Here is a 22,652-nt window from a genome sequence, read left to right as displayed (position 1 = left end):
GTTTATACATAGGATTTTCTTGGCAAAGATCCTGGAGTGGTTTGCCAAATTCCATCTCTTATGGCAAACAGTTTAAATGACTTGTCCACTGTCGCCCAACTAGAAAGTGTCTGAGGCTAAATTTATACTCAGGTCTTCTTGAATCCAATCCCAGCACTCTGTGGAACCTATTTGCCCAGTGAAATATAGGACTAGACCAAAAAAAAATCCTAAAGAACTAATGTTTTACAGACAGCAGTAGCTTATATTAAAATAGTTACAGAGTATTTGACATGCCTAAATTTGCTTCAGAGTAGTCCTATTAGGCAAGTAGTACATGGCTTAACATCCTTATTCAGTTGATTCTATGACACACTCTTGGGTGTCTTTGAAGTTGAATAGAAGAAGCTGACCTGCATGGGCTTAATGGAAGAGTTGAGACATGAATCTAGATCTTTTCATAATAGATGATGATCAGGATAATAATAATAACAATTGGCATTTTATATTATGTTATATATCATAATTATATATGAAATATGATATATAATTATAATAAATTATATTTATCATTTAAGATTTACCAAACACTTTACATATATTTGGACAGCTAAGTGGCAGTGTGAATAGCATGCTGAGCCTGGAGTGAGGAAGTCTCATCTTTCTGAATTCTAATCTGGCCTCAGACACTTATTTACTGGCTATGGGGCCCTGGTAAGTCTCTAAACACTATCTGCCTCAGTTTCCTCAACTGTAAAATAAGGTAAAGGAAAGGATAAAACGCTCTAGTATTTTTGCGAAGAAGAACACAAAAACAAAAACAAACTCAAATGCGGTCACAAAAGAGTCAGACATGACTGAAACAACTCGATAACAACAATGCATGATGATATGTGTTTGACTCTTAAACCAACTCCATGGATAGCTGCTGTTGTCATTCACATTTTACAATGAAAGAACTGAGACTGTGTGGTTAAATGGTCACACAAGTAGTGTCTAAGGCAGGATTTGAATGTAGGTCTTCCTGACTTTACAACTAGTTCTCTACTCATTATGCTACTCATCTGCCTTGGCAAGCCAATAAAAGATGATCTTATGTTCTCTTACTTTTATTTAATTACAGAAAAAGCCGTCGTCTTTCCCACCTGTGTTACATTCTACAGAACAATAAATATAAAACAATAATATCAAAATAAAGATTTGTCCCACAAGTTTCTATCTGAACTATTGAACAAGGTTAGAATAACTGCTAATTGTGTGATACTGGGCAAATCTCTTAACAGCATACTAATGAAAATACTAATAATAATAGCTGGCATTTAAATAGTGCTTAAAAGTTTACAAAGCACTTTCTGTGTAGTATTCTATTTTCCTTCACAACAAAACTGTGAAGTGTATATATGCTATTACATGTTATTATCTCTCTTTTACTGTTGACATAACTTTTGGAGAAATTAAATGCTCACTGTCAGAGACAGGATTTGAATCCCTGTCCTCCTACCTCAGTATCCAGTGCTTTAACTGCCTCTCAGACTCATGACATATTGCTAAGAGTCTTGAATTTAGAGTCTATGTATGACCTATTCTTTCCATATACCACATCTGCCTCCCTCAGATTTAATTTATTTTGGTTTGACTGGAGTATAAGGTATGTGAAGGAGTGTTGCGTGAATTAAAACTTAGAAATGGTGGCTGGAGCCAGCTTGTGGAGGGTCTCCTAAGAAGAATAGCTTTTTGGATTGATATTGGCAAAGCCTTGGATGGCTTGCTTTTTTGCCTGTGAAGGCTGTTGTGATTTTACTTTGATATAATCTCTTGGAATAAAGCTTTGCATGCCCGTTAGAACGTTTGATGTCTGTGATATATGACCTGTGTTTGTGGCCAAGAGGGCTCACCGGTATCAAGAAAATGAGGACATTTACTTCTTTCGAAGCTGTCATGTGGAATCAATTTAGAATCTCAATGTTCAAGAGTAGTTGTTACATCATTGAATGCCTGAGACCTCTGTAATGATAATTATAATGTAACGATACATGCTATATAATATCACTATTTACTAACAATTAATCACAATTATTTGGCTTAGTGAATTATAATAATATTAGTTAAGAATATATTATTAGCATGATATGTGTTATACAATTATGGATAATGCAATTATAATATGGTCATATGAATTATGATTATATTGATATAATTAATATATTGCTATTAAGCTTTAAGTTTTAGCAGGTGCCTTGTATATGTTATTTCTTTCAATTCTCTGGACAGTTTTGTGAGAAAGGTGCTATTATTATGCTTAAAATAAGCAAAAAAACCTGGGGAAACTGAGTCTGACAATGACTGACTGGTCCAGGATCATATAGTAAGTTTCTGGGGCAGAATTCAAACTGAGGTTTTTCTGACTTCAAGTTCATTATTTTGCCACTTCACCACCTGATTTGTTTGAAGGCATCATGGTATAATGGAATAGGACCACTGAGAGATCTCAGGTTTAGTTTTTAGCCTTTGCCAAGTATCTATAAGATCTTTTTTTTTTTTAGTTTTTTTTTTTCAAGGCAATGGGGTTAAGTGGCTTGTCCAAGGCCACATAGCTAGGTAATTATTAAGTGTCTGAGGCTAGATTTGAACTCAGGTACTCCTGACTCCAGGGCCAGTGCTCTATCCACTGTGCCACCTAGCTGCCCCTATCTATAAGATCTTAACTAATTCACCTTCCCTCCCTCAGCTTCAGTTTTCTCAGCTGTCAAATGGGTATGGTAATGATACATGCCTTTAGGGATCATAGAAAGAGACCTTCAAGGATTTCTATATCTACTTCCTCATTTTACAGAGGAGGAAACTAAGACCCATAGGGGTATAAATTCGCACAGATGTACATGTCAGAGGTAGGTTTGAGTTTTGAGTTTATTCTTCTCACAAAGATTACTCTGAACACAGTTGATAGGAATTAATTCCAGGAATTGATGTATTATACTACACTTGGGCTTTTAGTTATAGTGATAGAAGGAAATGTTAAGATCTTAGAGATCATTTAGTCATTTTACATATGAGAAAGAGATTGTTATAAGAATAATTTCAGGAGCTGTGGGTGTGGATGTACTCCAGAAATCCCTATGACTAGGGTGTCTGAGGCTGGTAGATCTCTTGAGTTTGGAAGATCTGAATCTACAGTAAAATTAAAGTTTATTGAATATCCTCATTTAGTCTAGCATCAATATAGTGAGCCCCAGATGCCAGGGGTTACCACTAGGAAGCCTGAGTAGGAGTGAACTGGTATATGAAGAAAATGGAGCAGGTCAAAACTCTTGTGTTAATTATGAATAATCTTCTAAGCCAGGTGAGACAGGAAGACAGTCTTTAAAAAAAAATTGAGGGGAATAGATGTAAAAAATCTGACAAAGTATAATAGATTCAATACTTCAAAGATTGAAAGTTTCTGTGCTAAAGCATATTACAGAATTTTTATAGCTTAGTATGATTTTTCGACAGTTGTAGCCAAAGCATGAACAAAAAGAAATTACTCTTTAGCAAAGAATAAAGGGTTGAATATAACTAGCTTGGTTCCCAATGGATAGATCACTGGCCCAGGAATCAGGATAACTTGAATTCAGATCTGGTCTCAGATACCTGACACTTACTAGGAGTGGGACCTTGGGCAAGTCACTTAACTCTGATTACTTCACATCCAGGCCATCTCTAGTCATCCTGATTCTTATCTAGTCACTGGACTCAGATGACTCTAGGAGAGAAAGTAAGGCTGGTGACAGCATAGCACCCCTTCACTCAATTTCAATTCATGTGCTTGTCATGGCATGACCTCCCTGATGTCATGGTCTTCAAGAATGAAGGCTAAAAAAATGACATTGTCATATTAGATGGTAATAATGATAATGATGATATGATGACAGTTATAACATTCAATTTTATTAAGTGCCTATTGTTCCAGGGGGTCCAGTGTCAAGAAAGCTTCATTTTCCTGAATTCAAATCCAGCTTAAAAATACCAGCTATGTGATCCTGACCAAGTCACTTAATCCTATTTGCCTTAGTTTCCTCATCTGTAAAATGAGCTGGAGAATTAAATGGTAGACAACTCCAATATCTTTGCCAAGAAAATCCCAAATGGGGCTAATTGGATATGACTGAAAATGACTGATCAATGAATTGTATTATAGACTCTGTGCTAAGGTCTGGGGATACAAATAAAAGTAAAAGATAGTACCTGCCTCAAGTGCCTTTTCCATTTAAGGGGTTTCTACTCCTTATGTAATAATAATATAGCCTATATATAGCTACATATAGCACAGCTCTCCTCACTCAAATCCAATTCACTTGCTTGTCATACATCACCTCCCTGGTGCCATATAGGGTATACATATAGGTAAAATTGGAAATACTCAATAGAGGAAAGTATTAAAATGAAGGGAGATTGGGAAAATCTTCCTCTAGAAGAAAGGTTTTGATTGGCTCTTGAAGGAAGTGCTTTAAAAGTTGTAAAGCACTTTGCATATATTATGTTATTTGAGCCTCACAACAATCCTGTTAGATTTGATGATATGATTATCTCCATTTTACAGTCAGGAAAACTGAGACATAGGGAAATTCAGTATCTTATCCAGAATCACACAACTAGTAAGTGTCTGAAGTCAAATTTGAACTGGTTCTTCCAGACTTTAAATCCAGATCTCTATCTACTAGGTCACTTTACTGTCTCAGATACATATTCAATGTCTTTTCAGCTGTTAAAGAACTACCTGAGCTTGTACTCTACCTTTGAGAACACGGGGTCATCTTTAAGACACATTAAGGCATGACTCTTATTGGTGATCAAGAAAGTATAAAACATTTATAGTGTATATGAAAGCAAGGTGGTCTGATAATGGTTGTTGTAAAATCACAAAATTGGATAGTTTCCACCAAATGTGTTAGGTAAATTTCCATGATACCAGGCCACTGGGCATTGCTCCAGGGGGAGTGATGGGCTGCCTGCTTGCTGTCTTTCCTTCTCCCCACTCACTGTCCAAATGCATGATTACCTTCTTGGTTCGGACAAAGCCATGAAATCCTGCTTCTCCTTTCTGATTCCCAGACATCAGCTTTCCCTTAATCACAGATAGCCTTGCTTCAATTCATCAAATGGTTTAACTATGAAAGGATGGCTCAAAAACAAGCTCAACCATTGTATCTAGTACCTGGAGAACAGTTGGAAGTTTAATAGCTAACTTTGTATTTCATCTAACTTGTTTGGATGGAGACTTGTCATGGCACTCATGTTTGTTTGTTTGTTTGTATGTATGTGTGTGTGTGTGTTTAAGATTCAGTTCCAGTGCTCTTTTCCACAGGAGAGCTTTCCTGATCTACCCTTCCAATACTCCTGCCCTCCCCTTTTATACAATTTTCCATTTACTCTCATCTTGCATTAATTTAATTGTTTACTCATTGGAATGTACACTCTTTGAGGAGTGCGTACATTAGAGTCAGGAAGATCAGAGTTCCATTCCAAACCAATCCAATCTCCTGAGCAAGTCACTTAACTTTTATTTGCTTCAGTTATAATAATATAATAATAATAATAACACCTACCTACCTCAGATGGTTGTTGTAAGGATCAAATATATTAACATATATATAAAATATATTGGGGTTGTTTTACTTCATTTAGATGATGAAGTAGATAGATTACTGGACTTGGAATCAGGACACCCTGAGTTCAGATCTGTTATCAGACACTTACTAGCTTTGTGACCCTGAGCAAGTCACTTTACCCCTATTTGCCTCAGTTCTGCAGTTGTAAAAACAAGGACACATTGGAGAAGAAATGGCAAACTCTCCAGTATCTTTCCCAAGAAGACCATATGAACTTGTTCATGGGATCATGAAGAGTTGACCACACCTGAATAACGAAACAAACTAAATTGCATCTAATGTTATTGCTATTATTATTTTAATTATAGGGACTTCAGGGAAGGGACTTTTTATTTATTTAAGGCAATGGGGTTAAGTGACTTGCCCAAGGTCTCAGAGCTAGGTAATTATTAAGTGTCTGAGGCTGGATTTGAATTCAGGTCCTCATGACTCCAGGGTCAGTGCTCTATCCACTGCACCACCTAGCTGCCCCAAATTTGTTATTTTTTTTTGCTTCTTTTGCTTTTTGTTTTTTTGCAAGGCAGATGGGGTTAAGTGACTTGCCCAAGGTCACATAGCTAGGTAATTATTAAATATCTGAAGTCACATTTGAACTGAATCCCGGGCCAGTGCTCTATCCACTGTGCCACCTAGCTGCCCCAGAAGGTACTTTTTTAGTGTGGTTTCTTGGTATTCTTAGAATTTAGTGAAGTCACTAATGATAAAAAATGTTGAATATTTTGAATATTGTTATGAAATAATGAATATTTATTTACTGTGTGTTTATATACATAAAATTCAAGGATGTGTATTTATTATGTGCTAGGTATTCCTTTTCAGCAGCACAGACTTCAATCTGTAACTTAGTAGTTGTTCTTGTAAGTTGTGAACAGAAAGAGGATCACTGTAGATGAAGCAGTGTTAAGCTCCTCTGAACATTGCCAATCTATCACTGGAAAAGTATGATTTAAAAAAATCTTATGTATATGCACATAAATATGCTTCCACTATCTCTGTATTTTGTTTAAATATACATATATTCATACTTCTCTATTTTATATTTTACATATGTATGTCTCTACATACCACATATGCACAGAACATGTTGGACTATGGCTATGTATGTATCTGTATATTTATCTATATATGCTCAGTCTTGAGGATGAGGAATTTCCTTCTTGTCTGAGTTCTGCCTTTCCTCTCTCTAACTTAGTTCATATAGTACCTTGGCTACTAGCATGAAATTCAGTCTTTGGTCAGTTAACTAGGGGAGTATTTGCTTAGCCCTCCCACAGGATCCCAAGTAGAGGACATTACTGGATGTTACCCTTGGCCTGAGGTCCTCTTTCTCTGATTCTCTTTTAGAATGTAACAAATATTGGGGAGGCTTTCCAGAGAAACTGGAACACACTTTGAATAAGAAGGTTGGAAGGGTGTGTAAGGGTATGTCTCTGTGTATGTGTTTTCCCTTCTCTTGATATATGCTACAGAAATCATGTTCAGTGATAATTTAAATTGTAATCCATAGAGACATGACATTTAAATTGGGTAAGGACCTGAATTTTAAAAAGTCCTCCTCTCACCTTTCCACAATAATTCGAAAGATATATGTATGTATATCTACAAACATTTTTTATTTATAAATACATCTATCTATCTATATATGCACATGCCTGTATATGAGCATACAAATATATGCATACACATATTTCTGGATAAATGCATTTTGTGTATGCAAAAATATATACGCACATACACACAATTAATGTGTTCTGAGTTTATTAATTTGGGATCTTGAAAGTGGTAATTCAAAGTTAGCTCCCTGTGGAAGTTGGACTTGCTTTGTGAGAAGGAAGAAGAGGTGTAATAAATAGGATGAGAGATAGTTAAATAGTAAATAAAGTTTCTCCAATGTGCATTGAGTCCAGAGTTAAGCTGGGTATTTTTTTTCTTTCTTTTTAGAAGATTAATATTTGTGAGTTGGTTAGCAATGATTTTCAAATGGCTACTTTATGCCCATCCAGGGATAATGGAGTAATTTATAATTGAGCAAGTCTAAATTGAAGGTTTTAATTTAACTGTTTAAAATCTAATTTGCAGTTTCATTTTTTGCATACTCATCTTTTTTGTTGTACTGTTATGAAAATGCTTAATTTGTTTCCTGAATTGAAAGTAAAATAAAGTAAATAAATAAGTAAAGAGAAAAAAGAGAAAAAAATAAATTTCTAGTGGCTAGTTATAATCAAACATGTCAACTTTGTTCTCTTTTGTTGAAAGTAGAAAACTTAAATGACAACTCTATGGAGACAGTTTGTAGATTTTCTTTTCTTTGTCTTTTTTGCAAGGCAATGGGGTTAAGTGGCTTGCCCAGGGCCACACGGCTAGGTAATTATTAAGTGTTTGAGGTCGGATTTGAACTCAGATACTCCTGACTCCAGGCCCGGTGCTCTATCCACTGTGCCACCTATCTGCCCCCAGTTTGTAGATTTTGCGAAGGTATCTAGATGCCCCTAAACATACTTAGTTACCTTGGAAATTTCAATGAGAGAAACTAAAAATCAAGTTTATTTGAAATACTAGATAAGTGACAATCAGGAAAATTAAAACAGACCTAGGAAAAGATAAAGTAGCATTCATTTTGGAGGATGAATTTTTTTAACTTGAAAATATTGGGAAGACTTTGGGCATCTATAAATCATAAATTCTGGTCATCTAAACCTGTGGGGAAGGGAAGATAAGATACAAGTAGCACTTATTAATTTTGTGACCTTGGACAAATCAATTGAACTTTCTGACTCTATCTTCTCATCTTTAAAATGGAACCAAAGAATAGATCTGAACAACTGCATAAAAGTACCTAAGCTTATATCATCTTGGATTGTGAGCTGCATGTTTCATTAGGCATATCCACTTTTCCATGGTTTTTAAGGTTTCCCATAATCTTGTTCCATTCTAATTATACATCTATTTCCTAATATTTGATACGTGTCCTTCATTTGGAATGCCCTTTAATCTAGCATATATTTCTTAGGCACTTCCTACATGTGCTGAGCATTAGGGATCCAAAGACAAAAGCTCTCAAAATATTGGTCCTGCTTTACAGTCTTTTGAGGGTTAAGATTATAAATTAATGAGCAAACATAAGATAATTGGAAAAGGGAGAAAGCACTGGTGACAGGTGACAATGGGGGTCAAGAAGAGTTTCCTGTAGGAGTTAGTATCTGGATAAACCTTGAAAGAAACTGAGCGTCCTAAGAGATGGAGGTGAAAACCAAGCATATTCCACTGTTGAGAGATGATAGTTGAATTGAGGAATATTTGACTTGAATTTGCTTCAGGGATTCCATGAAGCCAAGTAATGTGAAATAATTTTGTCAAGGTAGACTGGAATCATATTTTTATGTCAGAGAGAGGAGCTTATATTTTTATCCAAAGCGGGTACAAGGGAGTCAATGAAACTTCTTGAGCTCTATTTTAGAAAAGTCACACTTTCATTTTAGTAAGAGTATTCTGACAGATCTGTAGAAAAAGAATTGGAAAGGTGACTGACTATAAGTGGTAGCTATCTGGGTAGAGAGAAGGGAATGGATGAAGGCAATGTAGTAGAGGTAGAATTGACAGGACTTGACAACTGATTAGATATATTTAGATTCTAGATTATATATAAGTCAAATGAGATCATATTTGTGAAGATATTCTGCATGGTGCCTAGCACATGTTAGGTGCTTATAAAAGCAAATAAAATAAGTTAATAAAATTATATATATGTATATATATATAAATATACACTATATATGTTCTGACTGTTTTAAACAGGTTGAGTTGGAGGAACTAATGGGACAATACAATATAAATATCCAATAGGAAACTATGATGTGTAAATGAACCTCAGAAGAGAGTATAGGGTTGAACATAAAGATATGTAAATTTGTGCAGGGAATATAGTAGTTTCTCCAACTTGCTAAATGATGATGGCCTGGAGAAACACACAAACAAAAAAAAATAGTCTTTGAGTTACACTGTCTCTTAAGACCAGAAGTAAGAGTCTAAAGCCTACTTGCAGGGGGTAGTTTGGATTTAAGCAAGCTGTCAATTTATCCAGGAGACTTTCCTTAATCTATCTTGCAAGAATCAACCCCAGGCCTCAGGTTTACCTTTTTAGCTTCCTCACCCTAATACATAGATAAGAACCTTATAAAAATCCACCAGACTTTATTGGTTTGGGAGAATGTTCCATTTTCATTGATGCCCCAGTGAAGTGCACCCAATTCCATTTGGTTACCCAGCAGACCATCTTCATCAACTCCCTTTTATATTTGTGAATATGTCCTCTCAGTAAAACTGAATGAACTTGGGAGGTTGTAGAGGAGCTGATTTTAAACTTGTTACTAAAGGAAAACTTTCTAACTATTAGAGCTGGAATGAACTGTATTGAGGACAGATAGTGAGATCCCTGTCCTTGGAGATCTTTAGGCAAAGGTTAGACAACCAATTATTTGATTTGTTTTACTGGGGATTCCTTCATGTTTGAATCAAATAAATGGACTCAGAGTTTTCTTCTACCTCTCAAATCCTGCAATCCCATAATAACCTGTTACTCCTGGAGAGAAATGATAATTCTACAAAGGAACCTGAGAAGGGAGAGTCAGAAAGGTAGCTGTAGAACCAGGAAAGAATATCAGAGAAACTGAGGAAATATCCAGGAGCCATGTGGCCAAGAGTGTCTGAATTATAGAGAAATCATGAAGGATGGGGTGGGAGAAAAGACTTTAGTATTCAAGAGGTTAGTAGCCGAGAAAGAGAGCCTTCTCACTGTCCCTGTGTGGCTTAGCATATAGCATATAGTCTTGAAAACACTATATAAATATTACCTTTTTTTCCTCCTTCTCCTCTTTCTTCTTCTCATCCTTCTTTTCTTCCCCACCTCCTCTTTTTCCTCTTCCTTCTCCTCCCCTTTCCCCTCCTTCCATTTCCCTCTTCTTTTCCTTCTCTTTCTTTTTCCCTCTGTCACTTTGTTCCTGCTCTTATTCATCCCCCACCCCGAATATTTTCCCACCTTCCTGTTACCTAAGTCCTACTCTCTTCAAGTCCCAACTCAAACTTAACTTCTTGGAAGTGAACTTTATCAACAATTTCAGCTCTCTATGGAACACTCTTCTCTAACCTACTGATATACAGGAAGTCCCAAAAGTCTTAGTGCATTTTAAAGGCTTTAGGGGCTTTAAAAACAAGGTTTGGGAAGACCTGCATATAGCTAACTAGGGTAATTGCTCTGGAATTGTTTCCTTTCCATGGCTTCTGCATTCTCCTTTAGATTCTATAATTTCAAGAACAGTTAATATTATATTTCATATTTATATTCTTTAACAGGCATATTTTCTATTGTAATACCTGACACTGTTGGGTATCTAGTCAGTACTTAATAAATTCTTATGTGATCTTGGACAAGCTCTGTAACCAGCTGAACTCAGTTTTCTTACCTGTTTAATGGAGTTAATCTTCCTTCTGGCTGTGGAATGGTTATTGTTGTTCAGTTGATTTTCAGTCTTGTCTGGTTCTCCAAGATGCCATTTTTATTTTTTATTTTTGACAAAATCTTGGAGTGGTTTGCCATTTCCTTCTCCATTGCTTATTAATATTTATTAAGGTATCAGACATTGTGCAAGATGTTGGGGATATGCATAATTAGGGAAACAAACACTGCTGCTAAGGAGCTTACAGTGCAGTGGGGGTAATTGATTGAAAACTGTAGGTACTGAAATGTGGAAATAGGTTTAGATTTGGATTAGACCACCTGCTTTGGAATCCTGACTCTTTCACTTACTATATAATATGACCTTGGCTAAGTCAGCCGCTTCCTCTCTCTAGGCTTCAGGTTCCTCCTCTGTTAAAAAAAAAAAAGTGGGTTGAACTAGATGATCTCTAAGGTTCCTGCCAGCTCTAAACTGTGATCATTAATTTAGCACATGGATTAACACACAGTAAGCCCTTAATAAATGTTTGGCCAGCTAGGTGCTGAAGTGGTTAAAGCACCAATGGAGTCAGAAAAATTGAGTCCAAATCCATTCTCAAATATTTAATAGTTGTATGACCCTGGACTTAATCCTATTGACCTCAGTTTCCTCACCTGCAATGGGCTGGAGAAAGAAATGGCAAACCACTCCAGTATCTTTGCCAAGAAAACCCCAAATGGGGTTATGAATAATTGGACATGACTGAAATGATTGAACAATAATATCAGCAGCAACATATAGGGTATTGTGCTGGGAATTATGGATACAAAACCAGATATGACACAGACATTACTGTCATGGTGCTTATATTCTAACAGACAAAAATAAATGATACTCCAATGTAATCATTATATGAAAGCTTCAGCAAAAAGTATGCTAATAATATTTATAGAAATGTATTCAGAATTCATTTACAATGAACGAAAATTGATGTGAAATTTATGGAGGGGGTATTATATTGGGGGGGGAATGTAAGAGGGATGACACATTACATCTTTCTTTTTTTTTTTTTGGTTTTTACAGGGTAATTGAGTTAAGTGACTTGCCCAAGGTCATGACACATTGCATCTTAATGCCTGTTTTTCCTTTAGGGGCCAAAAGTCAGAATGTGTTATATATAAGCTTCTTACATTTTTCTCATTAGATATGGATTACAGCCACCAAGCAAGGAGTAAAAGCTGGGACATTCTTCTGGTCTGTGTAAGTGACCTTTATTTTGTGGCTAACTGAAGAATTAAATTCTGAATTCAGATTCTTGGTAATAATAACAATGATAGTAACAATAACAATAATAATAATAGCTAAAATTCATGTAGCCTGTTATGATATACAAAGTTCTTTATCTAAATAACTTACTGGATTCTCATAAGCTCTGCAATTCAATTCTGCACTGTGATGTTCCTTTTGGATAATGTAAAAAGCATCAGAAGCATTTCATTCATGAGCTTCCAATAAACCATCAGAGAGTTATTTAAGGGTTTCTTTCATTTATTCATTTCATTCATTTTTTAAAGGTAAAGTAAGTTACAAGTAAGGAGAAATCTTTCTTCTTCCACATATTATTTTCAAAGCTTTTTTTTTCCCACTGTTTAAAGAGTTTTAATAATTTCCCACCTAGGGAATGTATATTTCTCTTCCTCTCTATTTTTTACTGTGGTTTGCATTATCATTTTCTATAAATATATTACAACATGATTTATTTATTTTAGTCTGTGACTTCAAAATGTTTGTGTGGTATCGGGCTGCTGGGAATTCAATGTAGTGAGTGGTCTGGTGGTGGGGAAGGCAAGAGAGGAGACCAGGAAGACCTTTGTTCCAGCCCCATTTTGTCCGCTGCACTCAAGTTGGGTTTCCTTAATGAGAGAATGAAGCTAAGTCCCTTCCCCACAGAGGTGTTGGAGGAGGATTAGTAGTTAATGTTTATGAAACGATGCTAAGATGAAACATGCCTAATAAAAGTGTCAACATGTTGATTTTTAAAAAAAGTTCCTTCAGTAAGAAAAGGAATCTGTTTCAGCTTTCATTGGGATTTTGTTCCCACTGAAATGTTCTTTCCACGTTTTTTTTTTTTAAATAAACCACCTTTGCAGTTTATGCCTTAACAAAAAACCTGCCTATTCTAAGTAGTAGTGTGCTGAAAGCAATCACAAATTCAAGTTAATTCAGAGTGGCACCACCTATATTCTCTAACTGAAGGAATAAAAGTTGGTTTTTAAGTTTTGAAGAATGAAATTGAAATTGGGTTTGGTGATTTAAATCTAAGAGAGAAGTTCCCTCTAAAAGTTTCTCCCAATAAAGTGTTTCTGAGTATAAGAATGAGTGTGGATATATTTGAAATGACACTACTTAACTTAACTGCATATTGATCTACCAATTTAATCTTATGAACTATATATTTTTCAACCTTTGGCTGTAATGAATCCTTATAAGAGACCCTTATTTCTCTATCCCATCCATTTGCCTGGCAAAGTGGAGTGATGCTAGTATTCTAATTAATACAGAGAGTCTCTCTTCTCCCTACGAGCAGAAAATGTGCAAAGGTTAGTTGAAAAGGCACAGTGTTTGTGTTTTGAAACTTAATATTCTCTATCCTTTTTCTGGCACCTTTTAAAAAGGTGGCTGTTGTGTTTAAAAGATGCCTATGATTTTGTCTCTCACTTTCCAAATTATTTTTCCATTCTATATGCTGAGAATTCTTAGAAATTTTTTCTTAATCAAAAGAATGCAGTTCAGTTTAGAGATGGGGTTCTCCCAAATTAAAATAAAAATTCAACAAACTTTATTAAGCAGAGTGATGTTAGAGTGCTGACCTTAAATCTGGTAAACTTGAGTTCAAATTCTACCTCAGAGAATTATTAACTATATGTTATTGGGCAAGTCACTCAACTGTTTGGAAGGAATCTCAAGATTGATCCCTTACCTCTAGGCAGTACTAAAACCATATTTCAAGAGTTTTCTATAGGGAGAGAGGGAGTTTCTTTTCCTCTATAACTTATTTTAATCTTCTGTGTCAGGAAGTTGTCTGCTGTTCATCATTCATTCATTCATTCATTCATTCATTCAACAAGCTTGGATATACATGCTGTGAAATTAGCTTCTTCTTCAGTCAACATCACACAGATGATTGTGACTTTTCATATGAATATAAATCATAAGTTATTTAGATCAAATCATCATCATGCTTCTAATTTACATTTGTTTTCTTAGTTGTCTCACAAGTTTCCAGTTAGGGTGCTAATGAGAGAAATGGTAGCTAGTTGGTGCAGTAAATAGAGTACTTGAAGTAGAATCATTTTCACCCTGGACAAGTCACTTAACTATGTTTGCCTCAGAGTGGCATTATCTTTACCAATAAATCCCCAAATGGGGTCACGTGACTGAAATGACTGAACAGCAACAATAATCAGAAGCTGAATGTCATAGTAGATTGAATGCTGGCCTTGAAGTAAGGAAGACTTGAGTTTATGTGACCCTGAGCAAGTCAATTAATCTTTCTCAGTATTCTCATTTAAAAAAAAACGGAATGATAATATCATTTGCTTCTAAGGGTTGTGGTGAGGATCAAATAAAATCTTATTTTAAAATCATATTATAAATATCATTAATCACATTAAATCTTATTAATACTATTATTAATAACACATGAGAAAACTGGGGAAAAGTTAAGTACTTGTTCAAGGTCAGAAAACTCTTAAATAGCAGAGCCAGGATTTCGATTCATGTTCTTTTTACCCCAAACCCAGTGCTTTATTCTTATTAAAAATCATCTTTCACCAGTCACTTCTCCTGATTAATCAAAACATGAAATAGACTTTGGAGAACATTTAAGTCAGCTTTTGCCATAATTTTACAGATGAGAAACTGATGCCAAGTTCATTATGTCACTTGGCTAGGATCATACAACTAAAGAACTCCAGACTGGGCTCTGCTCCTGAAGTCCCCACCTTCTCTACCATTTGCTGCTGCCTTTAAGGGTCCAGGGTACTCCCTACCAGTTTAGGATGAAGGCAAAAGAAGTTAAGTGGATTCCTGCAAAGACTGTCTCACTGGAACAGACTCAGTTTTGTCCATTATAAGTATCATCTCACTTTCTAGCCCTAAAATTCCAAAGTACCCTATTGGCCTAGGAGACCTCTTCAGAGTTCCTTGTGTCATTTATTGGCAGGGTGGGGGCAACAAAGACCATGTCAAAGTTTATGTGTTGCCTAAAAAGTGAAGGGGATTTTACTCAAGGCATCAGTTAGGATTAAATCTTGTCTCCCTCCCCCCCCCCCCATGCCTGGAATGCTCTCCTCTATTACCATTGGAAATTCCCACCTCCCGGGAGGGGGGAGTTAAGGCTAAACTCAAGTACTTTCTTTTAAGTGAGTCCTTTCTGTATCCTCTGCCCTGCCCCCCTCCTCAGCTGTTAGTCTTCTGCTCCCTATGAAATGTCTTTGAAAGTATTTTATATACATTTGGTAATAACTTATTTGTACACATGTAATTTCCCCCAGTATAATGAATGCTCCTTCAGGGAAAGGATGATTATGTTTTTGACTTTATAACACTGATGTCTAGCACATTGTAGATGCTTTATCATTATTTTTTAAATGAATATTAAATAAACTTGGAAATGGAATGTGGGGTTTTAGCTAAGTCCTCAGTTCAGGTTGAAAAATCCTGGCTCTGCTATTTGTTTTCTGACCTTGAACAAGCACTTCACTGGTGCCCCAGTTTTCTCATGTGTGTTATTAATAATAGTATCAATAATTATATATACATATATTATATATTGTTTATGAATTACTGTCCATAATTTGGAGATATCAGTATCTTCTAATCAGAAAGGAGCTCTAATAATGAGGAAAGTAGTTTAGCTACTTAGTCCATTGAGAAGGGAGCGGAAGCAATTGAGTGTGTAAGGTAAGGTCAACTCCATCATTTCTTGGAATCTCAATTTGACTTAATGATACCTTGAACAGGTAAAGCATTTTCTACTTCTCTAAACTGTTGGGTCTGTGATCTCATCTGATATTCAAAGGGTCTGACCTTTAGCCAAAGAGAAAGAGGCAGCTCCCTTGCTCAAGAAAGAGGTTATAGTGGATAAAAGCTAACTCAAGATTGAGTTTTTACAAAAGCTAACTCAAGATTGAGTTTTTTACTTGAAGACAAAAGGACCCTTTGAATTAGAGTGCAGAAGTTCAACTTAGCATAATATCTGAGCTTAATGTTTTGTTTTATTGAATGGAATATTTCATAAAAGCAGTGGGCTATTTGCCTCTTTATTCTTCTTTGGGATTGGGGGGGGGGGTCATGCTTGTTCCTAAACTGATGTAGATTAGATTGTGCAATGAAAAGAAGAAAAGTCTTATCACCTGTCACTTATCATGAACCAGGATGATTCTTGGACATCCCTTTAAACCATAACATAGAGTTAGTTACCATTTATTGGGGTATGTGGTGTAGTGGAAAGAGGTCTGCCTCTGGAGTTATAGAGCCTAGATTCAAATCCCACCTCTGTCACTATCTGGGTCATTTTACACAAGTCAGTTAACTTCCCTGGGTCTCATTTTCGTTAACTGTAAAATGATGGAGGTTAGATTAAATAGCCTCTGAATCCCTTGCAGCTATGGATCCTAGTATGGTTTTCTATGTGTACAAAGCTCATCTAATTTGTGAGTGATTCACAGGATCTTTGTTTCTTTTGAAGGGGGAAACTATTTGTTTTCCCCATAAATACCTACCTTCTTTTGGATATAGTTCTTGGACAAACAGACCACTTGCATTTATTGACAGGACACGTGATGTAGTAGAAAGAACGTTAGTCTTGGTTGAAGGAAACTCAAGCCCAGTTTGTGCCCTGGCTCTAATACTTGTTAGCTGTATTACTCATGACAAGCCACTGAGCTGAAGTCTACTCGTTTACAATATAACCCTGGCACTATTCACTAATATGGTTGATGGGAAAAATGCTTTGTAAGTTTTTAAGGACCAAATGAATGTGAGTTATATATATATATTAGTATTCTTTCTTTGCAACTCACAAGAATGAGTCATGAGTCTAAATATTAAGATCTTTTGGTCCATTGAGATAAATCCTTGCCATCAATAAAATGATGACATCTTGATTTCTTTAACAACTGGAACTTCTCTACTATGAACTCTAAATTCTTTCATTAAACTGGACATATACTATAATAAATGCAGGCATGGTTAAGCCCATCATTTCTTGGATTCTATGTATTTTTATTCAGTTCCTCCCTAATAGAAATATAGTACAATTTGATTTAATTGTACTTTGCTTTTCTATTGTGATTTATATTTTCTAAAACTCCATCACATTCATGATCTTATTTGATTCTCAAAATTCTGCAAATCCATGAGATTATCAAAATTCCTTATAAGGACAAATTGATATCTATTAACTATGTAGGTATCTCATTCTCATTTCTCAGGCAGTACAATCTATTTTTTTCTACTGCACCTGTGATACATAATGTAGGGAGTTCCTGATGATAACTTTCCTTACCATTGTAGAATACTTTTTCTTTTCCTTCTAGTCTTAGAGAGTTGCTTATAGGAATGGAAAAGTTGGTGACTTACTCAGGGTTATATAGCTGATATGTATCAGAGGCAAGAATCAAAATAAGGTCTTTCTTACTCCAAGTCTGGTATTCAGTATATCACACTGCCTCAATCTAGTATGATTCTTGCCTTTTAAATAAGTTTTTCTATATGACTGGCTTGTATCTGTTATTTCCCATCATGGCAGCACATATATAGCGTGTCCCAAAAATTTTTGGTGCAGTTTAAGCCTTTTAAAGTTTATTGTGACCTAACACTATAGAAGACTTTAGTAAGCTTAAGCTGCACTAAGACTTTTGGAATAGCGTCACTCATTACATATTGAATATTTTGGATATGTTGATTTAGTCTTCTTTAGGTATACTATGTTGGACATATATTTTTTGAACTTCATTCTTTAAGTTTTAGATTTCTCTCTCTGAACCTTAACTAAAGGAGATGACTTCAGTAATGACATGAGTTTGAATCTTGTGAGATCTTGTAAAAGTCACGTAATGTCTCCCTTGGTCTCATTTTCCTCTTCTGTGCCATGAGGGAAATAGACAAAATGACCTTGAAAATGTGTTCTTGCTCAATTTCTGCTCAAGATCATTTTGCCTTATTTTCATATATATATATATATATATATATATATATGTATGTATAAGCTTATTTCCTATTTTTCTCACTATTTCTTTTATCTTTTGTCACCCTACCATATGAATTTTCCATCCTTCTCCTATACATGCATACTTTAATATGTCTCTTTTATTTTCCCTTAATGATATATGTATACATGTATGTATGCTTAGCCTTCTGTTTAGATAAACAAAACTCTTTGGGGCTATTTTTTTGTTGGACATTTGATTTTAAGCTTCTAATAATCAAGGATCATATTTTGGGGGCACATATGGGTTTCTCACAAATTGTTTAAAATGCAAGAATCATATAATTTTAGAGTCTGAAGAAACTTTAGATATTATCTATTTAGCAATTAAGGGTTCTGAGGAGACCTGAGAATAAAATGACTTATCTGAGGTCATAAGACTGGTCAATCACAAAGCTAGAGTTAGAACCCAAGTCTTCTGTCTCATTAACCTGTCCTTTTCTCCACACTCCAGTGTTCTATTCTATTAATTGGATTTTGGAATCAAATGCAGTTAAACCTCCTTCTTGTTTCTTTCCTCTTTTTCTTTCTTTTCTTCCTTCCTTTTTTCCTTTCCTTTTCCTTTTCTTTTTTCTTTTTCCTTTCCTTCCCTCCTTCCTCTCATTCTCCTTCCTTCTTTCTTCCTCCTTTCTCTCTTCCTCCTTTCCTCTCCTCCTTTCTTCCTTTCCTCCCCTCCCTTCTCTCCCTTCTCCTCCTCCCTTCTCCTCCTCTCCCCTCCCCTTTCCTTCCCTTTCTCCTTTTCATCTAAACTTTCAGTTTATATGGGTCTACACCAACAGCTGCTTTCCCCTTTGGAATGAAACAACCAGAAAGAAATATCCTGGTTTCCAGCTCTTAATCGATAACAAAGGAAACCTGGGACCCTTTATTATTTTTCTTTTTGAATAAAATACTGTTATGTTCATGAAATTTAATTTAGCTAATCTACTCTGCCCATGAACTCCTGGACAGTTGTCTTTTTATCTTTCTTTGTATTACCAGGGCTTAGATCAGTATATGATACATAGTAGGTACTTAAGAAATACTTATTGCCTGTGTGCACCAGGACTAGAAATCTATGGACAAGAAATAAATCATTTCTTGCCCTTTAGTAATTTACATTTTACTGCAGGGTCTCAAAGGTATAGGGGGCAATACAAGATCCAAGTTTGAGCAAGGTAGAAAATATGGAGGAAAATTACACTATTTCCCTCAGTGTTATAATTAGCGCTACCTTTCCTATAAAATTGAGAATATTCCTGAAGGCATTTTCAAAATCTCAGAGCCAAATGTTTTCACTTTGGAGATGAGGAAACTGGGGCCCAGAAAATTCAAGGGCTTTGCCCAAGGACACACAGACAGTTAATGGTAGGCCTGAGACTATTGCCCAGATCTCCTTACACCTAGCTTCCTATTACATACATATTGTCTCCCTAGACTACACATTGATGAAGAAGGTTCCTCACTTTGATCATGAATCACATTTTCCAACCTTGGTGTTCTGTGGCAGAAATTGAGCAATGTAGCATGTAGCAAATGGAAAGATGAATTTAAACATTAATATGAAAGGATTTTTTAGTAAAGCCAAGTGAAAACAGATTGTGACAAATAAGATCAACTTGGTCTATTGGCAGCATAAAAGCTCATCTTCTTTCAAGTTTTTTCTTCTTCAACAATTCAACATTAACTACATGTGCTATGTATGTCTTTGAACCCTAGTGTCATCCCTCATGAGAGAAGAATATTAACAATACTACAGTGGCTCACCCTTCCTGATAATGAAAGGTAATTTTTTTTATCCCCCCATTTTTCTCTCTTTCTTGTAAATTTCCATTTTAGATTTGAATTACATGAAAAACTAGATGGAACATTGGACTAGGATTCCAGCCAATGTTTGGTATTATTAATGTTGTGTGGTTCTTAGTCTTAACCATGTCACAGGTTCCTTAAGAGGGATAGAATGGGCTTTGATTATCAAGGAACATTTAATTTCATGGATTAATGTCAACTATTTATCCTCTTAATTGTAACCCAGCTTAAATAAATCAGGAGCTTTGGGAAATGTACAAGCAACACCTAAGGATTGAAAAAATGTAGACTTAATTTTGACTTTAATAAAGAATTCTTATATGATACAGCTTCCCTCATCCATGTGAGTTTTCCTTGGGCCATATATTCTTTTGGATGTTGTCTGGTGCTCTTCCCACATGTGTTCTGATAACTTAATAAAGTTATAGAGTGACTAATTGCTAAACTGTGTTTTCAGGGTAGGGAGGACCTGTAACTGATGGAAGAAAAAGCCATGAGTTTTCCATAATAGAAACAGTGGTTGAGAAGTTAATTAACTTCATTTGAGAGGATATTTTCCTGGGTCACAAGAGGACATTTGGTATGTCTGGGGTTGAGAGAGAGATTCTGACACTCAATCTTTCTTGTAGGCCTTCTGTCTACGCCTTCTATTCTGAACAGCCTGATGCAGCAGGACACAAATATGGTCCATTTGGCCCTGAGGTTAGTATATTTGAAATCTGCCAGAGTCACTGGAGTTCTCTCCTCTTTCCTTTTGGAATACCTGATTCAGTTCTCAGGCAAAGCAACATGAAGGTTTATAGAAGTACTGTATCTATGTTGTTGGTTAATAACCAAAAAGCAATTAAAAATTTAGACCACTTGGCTTGACTTTTAAGATATCTCTCTCTCTCTCAGAAAGAGACTTGGTTCAAATTGTGTTAATAAAAAAAAGTCTTAAAATTGATATTGTAAAAAATGGGGAATAATCTAGTTCTAATACCTGATATATAATATATATTATATATGTACATGTATTATATATGTGCATATATATATGTATGTATAATATGTATTTAAATATGTGAAAGCTCCCTGATTTCTTCCTTGTGAGAGAACTACCAGTACGGGGACTTTTTTTCCCCTGTAAGTCATCTATTAGAGATAGTGGCAGAGATGGAATTTGTGCTCAAGTCTTCTTAGCTCTAAACTCATATTTTATCCAATACTCCATGTTGCTTCTGTACAAACATGTATATGATTTCAAAATGAGTGATTTTAATCCTTGGAAAGGAAAGTGAAGATGAAAAGGACACTTGAGAAATACTTTCTAGGGACTTAAGTATTTAAATATTGAGCCTGAAAATAAAAATATAATAATACTTCACAATTACATAATTAGAAGAAGTCATAATATTTTGGAGAGCTAGCCTAAGAGGAAGGAAGAAAGCCCTAGGTTCATATTCAATCTCTGACATTTTCTTTATGATCCTAGCCATTTCACTCAGGTCACTCAATAAATTGCAGAAAAATTGCTTTACTTGCATATGGGCAGAGTTCTCTAAAGCAATGAAATCATAGATTTAGAACCTATCCCTTTAGAATTAAAAAGCATTTTACATGCACAATTTCATTTGATCTTCATCACAGCCCTGTGAGGTAGATAGGGTACATATTAACCTTGTTTTATGAATGAAGACACTGATTTGTCAATGGTCAAATGGCTGGTTTGTGGCAAAGTGGAACTCCAACCTAGTTCTTATGTGAAGTCTGGGGTTTCGACTACACTGTAACTTTCAATTTAACTCATTAAATATTTGTTAAATGCCTGTTATGTGCAAAGCATTCCCATACTTGTTGAATTACTGGAACAAACTGATTTGGATTGAAGGGTAGAGGATAGAGAAGAGGGACATTGATGAAATATGGTTATAGCTGGGTAACCAAAACTGAAACTCCTTTTTAAGAGGAACAAAGTACTTCAAATTAAAAACAGTTTTAAAATAGAATTAATTTATTTGAGGGTTGTGCCATTCCCCTTTTATTAATACCTAGGAATTTTGAATGTACATTTCCTCTTTTACAGGGACTATCAATGTAATTTCAAATGCTAAGAAGAAGCTGTAAATATTTTTGGGTGACACTTAAGTGTATAATAATACTTTATATAGGCATTTTAGTATAGATATTTTCCAAACCCTGTGGATTTTTAAAATTTAACCATTTTTTATGTATTTATAAGTTTTCTACTCTGTTCTTCATTTAGGGTTGTGAGATTTTCTTTTTCTAAGAATCCAATATTTGACCTCCGGTGTCAGTCTCTTTGAAAATATTCATTGTTGGAGACTGGTGGATTCCCTGATATCCATGAGAATGAGAATGTTATGAATAAAATAAAGCTCATATTGTTTAGAACAGGTATATACTAACAATGCATATTGATGGTAGGAGAGTATATTATTATCCCCGTTTTATAGATGGGAAACCAAATGTCAGATTGAATTATGCAAGGTTGCAAAGCAAATGGCATCCAAACTTTATGAATGCAACCAG

The 22,652-nt window shown here is 35.4% G+C and overlaps 1 protein-coding gene across 5 annotated transcripts in view; it reads left to right on the top strand.

Annotated features, from left to right (window-relative positions):
• ENPP2 (ectonucleotide pyrophosphatase/phosphodiesterase 2) overlaps window positions 1–22,652 on the top strand; it is a 174,669-nt gene that overhangs the window by 90,502 nt on the left and 61,515 nt on the right. For all 5 annotated transcript variants that reach the window (XM_074201459.1, XM_074201461.1, XM_074201458.1 and 2 more), the window contains 3 exons: window positions 12,264–12,319; window positions 20,031–20,096; window positions 20,750–20,822. In XM_074201459.1, coding sequence (XP_074057560.1) covers window positions 12,264–12,319; window positions 20,031–20,096; window positions 20,750–20,822 — 195 coding nt within the window. The remainder of the gene's footprint in view (window positions 1–12,263; window positions 12,320–20,030; window positions 20,097–20,749; window positions 20,823–22,652) is intronic.

This window comes from Macrotis lagotis, chromosome X (genome assembly GCF_037893015.1).
Source record: "Macrotis lagotis isolate mMagLag1 chromosome X, bilby.v1.9.chrom.fasta, whole genome shotgun sequence".
NCBI classification, from domain to species: Eukaryota; Metazoa; Chordata; class Mammalia; order Peramelemorphia; family Peramelidae; genus Macrotis; species Macrotis lagotis.
The sequence above is the reverse complement of the archived record's forward strand: the minus strand, read 5'-3'. Positions and strand labels throughout refer to the sequence as shown.